Raw genomic sequence first — 9,095 nt, forward strand, 5'->3', positions numbered from 1 at the left:
TATATATATATATTTTTTAACAGTTGATTATGGGGAGTATAGTCTCGTACAAAAGACACCCCTAACTATATACAATGTTCATATTAAAAGAGAAAATAAATAGATAAGAATAATGCTTCTTAATAAAAGGGGAAAGTAAAATTAATAACAAAAAATAATGATATTGTTACACTTAAATAGAACAAACAATTGCCCTCTAATAGTAAAAATAAACAAGTTAATTTGAAAAAAGGACGAGAGAAGAAAACAGAAAAAAAAAAAATGAATAAATAAAACGAGTAATAACAAATAAGTAAAATAGAGGTAGTGTGGCTATGAATTAATTTTATATTTATTAAAATTTATAAAAGAATGTCCTACAGCAGCCTTCAGTCTTCAGGTTGAGGTTGGGTTTCCCAGGTTGTAGGTCACTGCTCCTTTAACTGTCGGCAACTGGGAGTGGAACTTCATGAACCGTTTTTGTATGTGATCCTCTATTGACTCCATCTGTAATTCGGGATGCAATTGGCTATTTCTTATGAACCAAGGAGCATTAACTGCGATTCTTAGGACTTTATTTTGAAAAGATTGTAGTTTTTTCCTTTTCGTGAAAGATGCCGCTCCCTAGACTTCAAAGCCGTACATCAGCAGTGGCCAGAGGATTGTTTTAGATATAAGAACTGTTATTTCTGGTTTTAGTTTGAATATAACCTATTAACTTCATCAAATTAAAATTCATATGTTTATCGATAATTTTAAAGCTTTTTTTTAACCATTCTTGCAGTCTGTAAGTCAATAAACTCACGTATAAATATAAATATAATCACGTATGGACATAATTATTTATAATAATATTTATTTACAGACGGAGCTATCACAGAACCTGCAGCAACTGTCGGAGAAGGCCAGATCAACGACAGAATTTATTCAGAGGCTCAAGAGCATGACAGAAAAAATCGGGGTAAGTAGTATTAACAGTTTGTTATTTTTATATTATAAATTAAAAATATATATGTTTAATTCTCATAATCTCTGTCTATGTTGACATTATCAGAATTAATAGGTGCTATTGCTGGTAAAATAAGTTATGTGTGCTGTATGATTAAGGGGATAAAATGAATTACTTATTAGTAAAATTGAAGATCCTAATTCTTTATAATACGAGAAGTATACTAAACAAATTACAATCTAAGTTAGGTTAGTAAAACTTTGACATTCAATTTGGTGAAATTCATGTCGAAAAGAAGACAATTTTTATCCTGAAGATGAAACCGTGGGTAGAACTGACATATTTTATTATTAGATACTGAATTTTTGTGTAACGAATATTTTGTTCTTTAGCTCCTAGTGATGAAAAAGTCCAGTTTGTTATGTTTATTGTGGTTCTTACTTGTTTTTCTCTTTACCCTTCATCGTCTTCTCACTCCATCCACATAGTGCAGGTGTGAGATAGCACATTCATGATAGTACAAGAGCCCAAGAGGAGAAAAAAGACAGTTATATCATCCCAATATTTGATTACTTAATTGAAAACTATGTATAATTACTAGTCAAAATTGGTGAGTCTGCCAAGTATAGGTAGGGGGAATAAAAAATGGCGCCTGTTTCAACACGTTAAAAAGAATTAATTTTTTATTTGGAGCTCCATATCTTTACAATTATCAATAACACCAGAAAATCTAAGAGATCATTATTTAAAGTAGAGTAAATTTGCTAAAATGTAAGTCCTAATTGAGCTATTTACGTTCAATAGTTCTCGAGATATAGCTTTTTAAAAAAGCAACATTTCATAAAAATGTTAACTATAAATCAATTTATTTTAGCAAATATCATGAAAACTTCTATTCCTACGAAGGTAAAGGTCATATACTACTTTATAGTGCGTTAAACTAGCTTTACTTTGAGTACTAATGGACATCTCTACCTTCGAATAGTTTTTGAGATATATATATATATATATCAAAATAAATTAACTAACTACTGATATTTCAGTAAATTTTTATGAAATTTTGTTTTTAAAAAGTTGAGAACTCTTGGACGTAAATAGCTCTATTAGGGCTAATATTTCAGGAAATTTATTCTTCATTAAATAAAGTTCTATTAGATTTTCTTGTTGGTAGTTTATAAGATATAAAGCTCCGAAAGAATAATTAATGTTTTTTGTTTAGGTTTTGAAACAGCCGCCATTTTTATTCCCGCTACCTATACTTGGTAGATTCATCAGTTTTGACTAGTAATAATGCATAGTTTTCATTAAAGTAATAAAAAATTTTGGGGTGAGATAACTGCCTTTTTTTCTTCCCGGTTCTTGTATTATGATGGAATTCTTTTTATCACACAAAAATAATCTAATCTGGTACTCTCTCCAGTTTGTTCTGTTGAGTTCCAGGTTACTGACATATGGCTGGAAGGCTTGCCCATAGATGGCAGCAGCTTTTTTAACTTAAGTCATGATTGCTTAACAATATTTCTACTTGAAGAAGTTTGTCGGGGGGTGCGGTCAGCAAAGAACAACATAAATAAACAAAACCATATTTATTTATTTTATGCCGACGTTTCGACCTGAGTTTCAGGTCTTCATCAGGGGTTGTGGCGTAGAGGGAAGATTGGTAACCCAAAGATTGGGTAACAATATTTCTATTTTGAATTGAGTTTCTTCTCCAAAGAATATATAGGAATTGGTGGTCTGGTTTTCGGAATCTTCCAGCGAAATCATAGAATTAATTACTTTTAATTATTCTATGTTTTTTTTTTGTTTTTTTTTACAAACTGCACTATATCTATTTAATTAGTCCTATTTAGGATGTTGATGTGAGTTGTGGGATCTTCAGTCTGTATTCTGTATGTATGGCCTCATTCATGATGTTTTGATTAACGTTTACTGCATTTTTTGCTGGTACATCAGATATTTATGATTTAATTTCGGAATCTTCCAGTAATAAAATTGAAGTAATTTTTTTTTTAAGCAATACGTATTATCTCAGCTTGATTTGTCCTATTCAGGCTATTGATGTGAGTTGTGAGATCTTAATTCTGTACTCATATCCATGTCACAATTGGCGGAACATACACTGGATAGTTATATTTCAATGTTATTTTAATAAACAATATATATTTTTAAATAAGCTCTAAGTGACTAGTAAAGAGAAAAAAACACTTTTTAAACAGATTTATATCTCTACGCTTCATCTTAGGTTGGCAAGTAGAGCCTTGAGATAAGATGTGCCCGGGAGACCCCAGTTTACAACCTTTATCTATATTCAATACTCCTTCCTCCCTCAGGTTAAACGGATATGAAGTCATATACTTCAATGGAAGGTTTGATTTACTTATCTCATACTTAGGAAGAAGAGATATCGCCATAATTCAAATTCTTACGTCTTTTAAGGAAGCAAAAAAAGTTTAACTGAAACCGCTTTCCTTACCTAACTGATGGAACATTTAATCCTAGGATATGAGGATAACACACAAAGAAAATGCGGAATAATAATGATAATAACAAAACTTTATTTACAAATTTACTCTATTAAAATTATTATTTCACATGATAATACACAACAATTATTGTGATGAATTTTTAATAAAGAAGGTGGCTGTGATAAATAGTTTTAATTTTTAATTTAATGTGAAAATTGACTAATTAAGGTAATTTGTTGGATTGACTTTTCTGGATTTTGAATGATTTAGTTCTAAAATTGTATTAGGATTGTCCCTGAGGATGGCAGAATGGGCCGAAACGTTGGACTTGTAAATTGAATAAATATGTTTTGAGACTAAAATCGTTAAACTTTTATTTATTTAAACAATACTAACCACTCTCAAGAAAGTGTTAAGACTATAAATAAATTATAGATTATTTGTAGAGCCCACCAGGATACAAAAAAATAAAATGAACACTATGTATAATAACTTTTTCTTTTTTTTAAATACTTTTTAATTGTCAGTGAATAATGATCCTTCCATTGTATACCAATCCCTCCAATCCCACATCACCCTTGAAGAATGGTGCCAAAACTGGAGGATTAAAATAAATTCCAATAAATCCCACCAAATCACATTTACCCTTCGTCGTAAACCTTCGTCTTGCCCCACAGTATCTTTTAATAATACCCCACTTTTTCCTGTTGAACAGATCCGTTACTTAGGACTAAATCTGGACAAACGACTGACATGGAATCCTCATACAAGACTGAAAAGACAGGAAACTGCTCGTCGATTCCGACTATTACAACATTTACTAGACAAACGGTCCAAACTTCCAATCCATTTCAAAAGACTGATCTACATGACAATAAAAGGCCTATCTGGACGTACAGAATTGAGCTATGGGGCTCCACTAAACCATCTGATTCCTCTCGAATCCAATCCTTACAGTCCAAAATCCTTAATGCTCCTTACTTTGTCACAAATCAAATCATCCATCAGGACCTCAATGTCCCCTATGTTGCCGATTTGGCCAGAACCAGATACCAATCCTTCCTTAATAAACTTCCAAACCAACTCGTTTCTAACCTGGCATCTCATTCACTACCTAATAATCCTCCTAGACGTCTGAAAAGAAGATGGCTTGGAGATCTTCTCCTTTAGAAATGTTTTTGGAGTTCTATCGATGAGTGGATTCTCCACATGTTTGTATCATGTCATAATATCACTTACAGCAAATTTACTTGATGTGTATTTATGTATACAGTTGTAAATAACAATAAATGAATTATGAAAAAAAAAACTTTTTATTTATTGATAGATATTACAATCTGCCATACAGTTGTGGGAAATAGGTAATAGTGATGAATGATCACATTCATACTAAAATAAAATAAAATAAATAAATGAATGAAAAAAAAATCTCTCTTAAAATATATACAAACAGAAGGATAAACAAAATGAACATAATCAAACTATGTGTATGAAAAAATAAATAAATAAAGTAATGTACACTCCTATAATAACTGGATAATAAAGTTTGCCTTAAATGTAAATAAATATAAAGTGAGAAGTATTAGAGTATTAAGGTATTTTTCCTTAAATATTGATAATAAAATTTCATACCCTTATTCTATGATTAATTAAAAATAAAAATAAAAAATTCTTGTTTCGGATTCTAGTTCATCAGCAGTTTAGAAACGTCCTCACAAACTATTTGTAATTTTGATAATTTTCGGTTTCTGTTTTGAATTCATTTGGGGTGAGCATTTTTAGAACATATTTAGCAATTTTATCAATTTCCGATTTTACAGCACTTTGAGATTATTATCTCATTACATCGTATTGTTAATAAATTATAAAATTAGAAATCAATCTAATTTATTTGTTAAGGAATAAATTGAGACACTGTTGCTATCTCTGAAAGTGGATCTATATAAGTCATTGCACGCTATAAACTTAGACCACTTTAATTAGAGCTAAGTGTGTTGGCCATTTCATCGAATTCGCTCCCAAGCTATCGAATATTCTTCTTCGACACGCAATCTTCTTGATGGTCGGCCCTCTGTCATCAATAGTTCTCCTTTAAATTGGTGTAAGCTGTTTGGTCTTGGAATAAGTCATTTTGCTAAGTTAAAAGCTAAGTCCTAAACCTTCCAATGGTTTGTGTAACATCCCATGGAAAATAGTAGGAAAACACATATTGTCACCTTTTTTTTTATTTCAAATTTAGTTCCTGGTGATTAAAATAGAAAAAGGAAAGTGCTATATTCCTATGAAGCCAAAATTAAAAATAAAAATAAATAAATATATAAACAAAAATAAGATGCGGTACGCGCATGACACAATTATAATTTGTATTCTACATTGGGTTGAAATAAATTCTCATTTGCTTCAAAAAATATATTTCTATATTATTCACTGTACCAATAATTTTCTAAATGAATCTTTCAGTTGACAGTTTGACAAACTCCAATTTTAACGTATTTCAGGAAGGTATTTCTAATAATATATAACAAAATTTCAACTTTGATCTTTTACAAAAGTATGGCAAAAATATAACAATTTACGTAAATTTACATTCTGTTCTTAACCATTTATTCAGAGCTAAATATTTTAGTAAAAAGACGCCCTCAAAACCTTTTAATATAGAAATATTTGTAGACAGGCGTTCTACCACTAAACTACCGATGCCCTACACTCCTACCGCAACAGCCGCAGGGAGGAGGTTGCTCTGGCCCGCTTGAGAATAGGTCATACTCTCCTCACGCACTCCCACCTGATCAGAAAACTGCCACCTCCAACGTGCAAATATTGTCAGTCCATTCTTAAGATTAGACATATTTTCGAAGAGTGTACTCACTATTTGCCAACAATAAACAGGATAGGACTGACCCCAAATTTATCCGAAACTCTCGCAGATGAGGAAGCTAAAATTACACGAGTATTTGAATTTTTAAAAGCACATCGCCTTCTTTATAAACTATAACTCCTCTTCGATTTTTATGTTTTTTAAATTATTTTTCTATTTTTTTTTTATTTTTCTATTATTTATTTATTTATTTTTTTTTATTTATTTATTTTTTTTACTTTTATCATCCCATAGACGTTGATGACCAGATGGTTTTACGCCTTTAAGCAACAATCAACAACAACAACAATATACAAATATGATTATAGCCAATGGGTAGTTTCTTTACATGCCTGCATTATACCATTGTAATCTAACATCACATTTACTAGATATAGTTTTATATAACTATCAAATTTCTTCTCTTCTTCTTCTTCTTCTTCTTCTTCTCTTCTTTATCATCCTCCTTAAGTGCCTTCCGCGTGGAGGAACCTCTAACCACTTGGTCCACACATCTCGGTCTCTGGCAAGCATCTTCATTTGAGCCAGCGTTTTACCTCTCCAGACCTAGTAGTAAAAGAGCCCAAAAGGAAAAAAAAAAAAAAAAAGGCAGTTATTTCACCCCAATATTTGATTACTTAATTGACAACTATGTATAATTACTAGTCAAAATTGGTGAGTCGGCCAAGTATAGGAAGGGGGAATAAAAAATGGCGGCTTTTTCAAAACGTTAAAAAAAAATTAATTTTTCATTTGGAGCTCCATATCTATACAACTACCAACAACGATAAAAAATCTAAGAGAGCATCATTTAAAGTAGAGTAAATTAGCTAAAATGTAAACCCTAATAGAGCTATTTACGTTCAATAGTTCTCGAGACATAGCTTTTTAAAAAGAAACATTTCATAAAAATTTTTACTATAAATCAATTTATTTTAGGAAATATCATGAGAAATACTATTCCTAAGAAGGTAAAGGTTATAAACTACTTTATAGCTCATTAAACTAGATTTTATTTGATTGCTAATAGCCTTCTGTACGTCTAATAGTTTTTGAGATATATATCTCAAAATAAGTTAACTAACTACTGATATTTCAGTACATTTTTATGAAATGTTGCTTTTTAAAAGGCTATATCTCGGAAACTATTGGCCGTAAATAGCTCTATTAGGGCTAATATTTTAGTAAATTTACTCTTCTTTAAATAATGTTCTGTTTTCTAGTGTTGTTCGTAGTTTTTAAGATATAGAGCTTCGAACGAAACATTGGTGTTTTTTCAAGTTTTTGAAGCAGCTGCCATTTTTTATTCCCCCTACGTATACTTGGCAGACTCATCAGTTTTGACTATTAATTATACATAGATTTCATTAAAGTAATAAAAAATTGGGGTGAGATAACTGCATTTTTTTTCTTCCCGGCTCTTATACTATAGTCATTGGATATGTTCCATATAGCTCCTTCAAGGTCTACCTACATTTTCTTGGCACTCTGTCTTCCCCCATATGCAGACCATATCCTTCCGTGTCCTTACCATCGAAGCTGTCGCGTTCAATCACTGATTCCACTGAGGAGATCTGAAGTTCTCTTCTTATTCTCTCATTCCTTATCCTGTCTCTCTTAGTTTTGTCCAATATTCTTTGCACAAATCGCATTTCAATAGCCATGATCCTCCTCAAGTGCAGGTCTTGGTTGATCCAACTTTCACTGCCATAGTGCTGGAAGATATATTTCTTTAAAGATGTGAAGTTTGATGTCCCTACGTACCTCCTTCTTTCCCACAATAGTGTGGCATATCTGGTAATAAATATTATTTCCTTTATTTATCCTATTGGACGCTTCTTGTTCTGTTTTACTAGATTTATTAACAATTGTTCCAAGGAGGTATAGAAGTCCACTCTTTCCAATACTTCATCATTGTACACTATTCACACTTCGAACTTCATCTCCGGCAATATTCCTCTTGCGGCTGTATATGTAAATATCCATGAATAAAAAAAAAAATGTTTTAAATAATCTATATTGAAAATACTAACAATGATTTTATCTATCTGGTCATACTGTCAACTATAGGCCCTTATGTATGGATTAAATTAAATTTAAAAACTAACTATTTTATAATTATTGTGACATGTAAACTCAATTAGACGAAAGAAACGGGAAAACGCACTGTGCGTGCGTCCGCCAGTCTAACAGCCAGACTCGTACCAACAAATCTTTTATTTATGCGGTTTTTTGTCATTATCCATTTCCATATACCATGTTATATATTAAATATTATTATTTTTAAAATCTTTGTTTTTTATTTTTTCAGCGATACATAATATGTATAAACCATTATTTACAAAAGTGTATTTTGAACCTTGAAAAAAATATTTTACCTCTATCTTTCAGTTAAGTATCAAATCATTTCATAGTTTATATCTATCTATTTTCCATTATTAATTAACGTGTGAGATGGTTAATTATTTTAAAAACAAAAATATTAATGTTCTTTAGAGGACCTATTGGACTATTTTAATGAGGATAGGACCTAGATGATATTAAAGATTATTTAATTTTGTATCTAAGTTTTAAACAAAATCATTTGAAGCGTTTTTGTAGTGTACGTGTGAACTTAAAGACATGATGACATCTCAGTTTTTGGTTTAACTAAATCTTGCGAGTTCGTAAGGAATTGTTTCATTATACAGTGTAATCTCAATAATCCGAACTTACACTCCACTCATCCGAACTGGCTTTGCAAATGCAGATGTGTAAAAAGTGCAATGCAAATATAAGCCAGTTATGCACTTCTTATCTCTGATGATTTTTTGTTTCCAAAAAGAAAACATTTATCTAATAT

The 9,095-nt window shown here is 30.9% G+C and overlaps 1 protein-coding gene across 3 annotated transcripts in view; it reads left to right on the forward strand.

Annotated features, from left to right (window-relative positions):
* Positions 1 to 844: 844 nt before the first annotated feature.
* The window catches only part of Trim9 (E3 ubiquitin-protein ligase Trim9), a gene marked incomplete at its 5' end in the record, with an annotated part of 58,967 nt that continues 50,716 nt past the window's right edge, over positions 845 to 9,095 (forward strand). For all 3 annotated transcript variants that reach the window (XM_067046950.1, XM_014425852.3, XM_067046951.1), the window contains 1 exon segment: positions 845 to 940. In XM_067046950.1, the coding sequence (XP_066903051.1) occupies positions 845 to 940 (96 nt within the window).

Source organism: Halyomorpha halys, unplaced genomic scaffold (assembly GCF_000696795.3).
Source record: "Halyomorpha halys isolate HHAL.00 unplaced genomic scaffold, Hhal_1.1 Scaffold538.1, whole genome shotgun sequence".
Taxonomy (NCBI): Eukaryota; Metazoa; Arthropoda; class Insecta; order Hemiptera; family Pentatomidae; genus Halyomorpha; species Halyomorpha halys.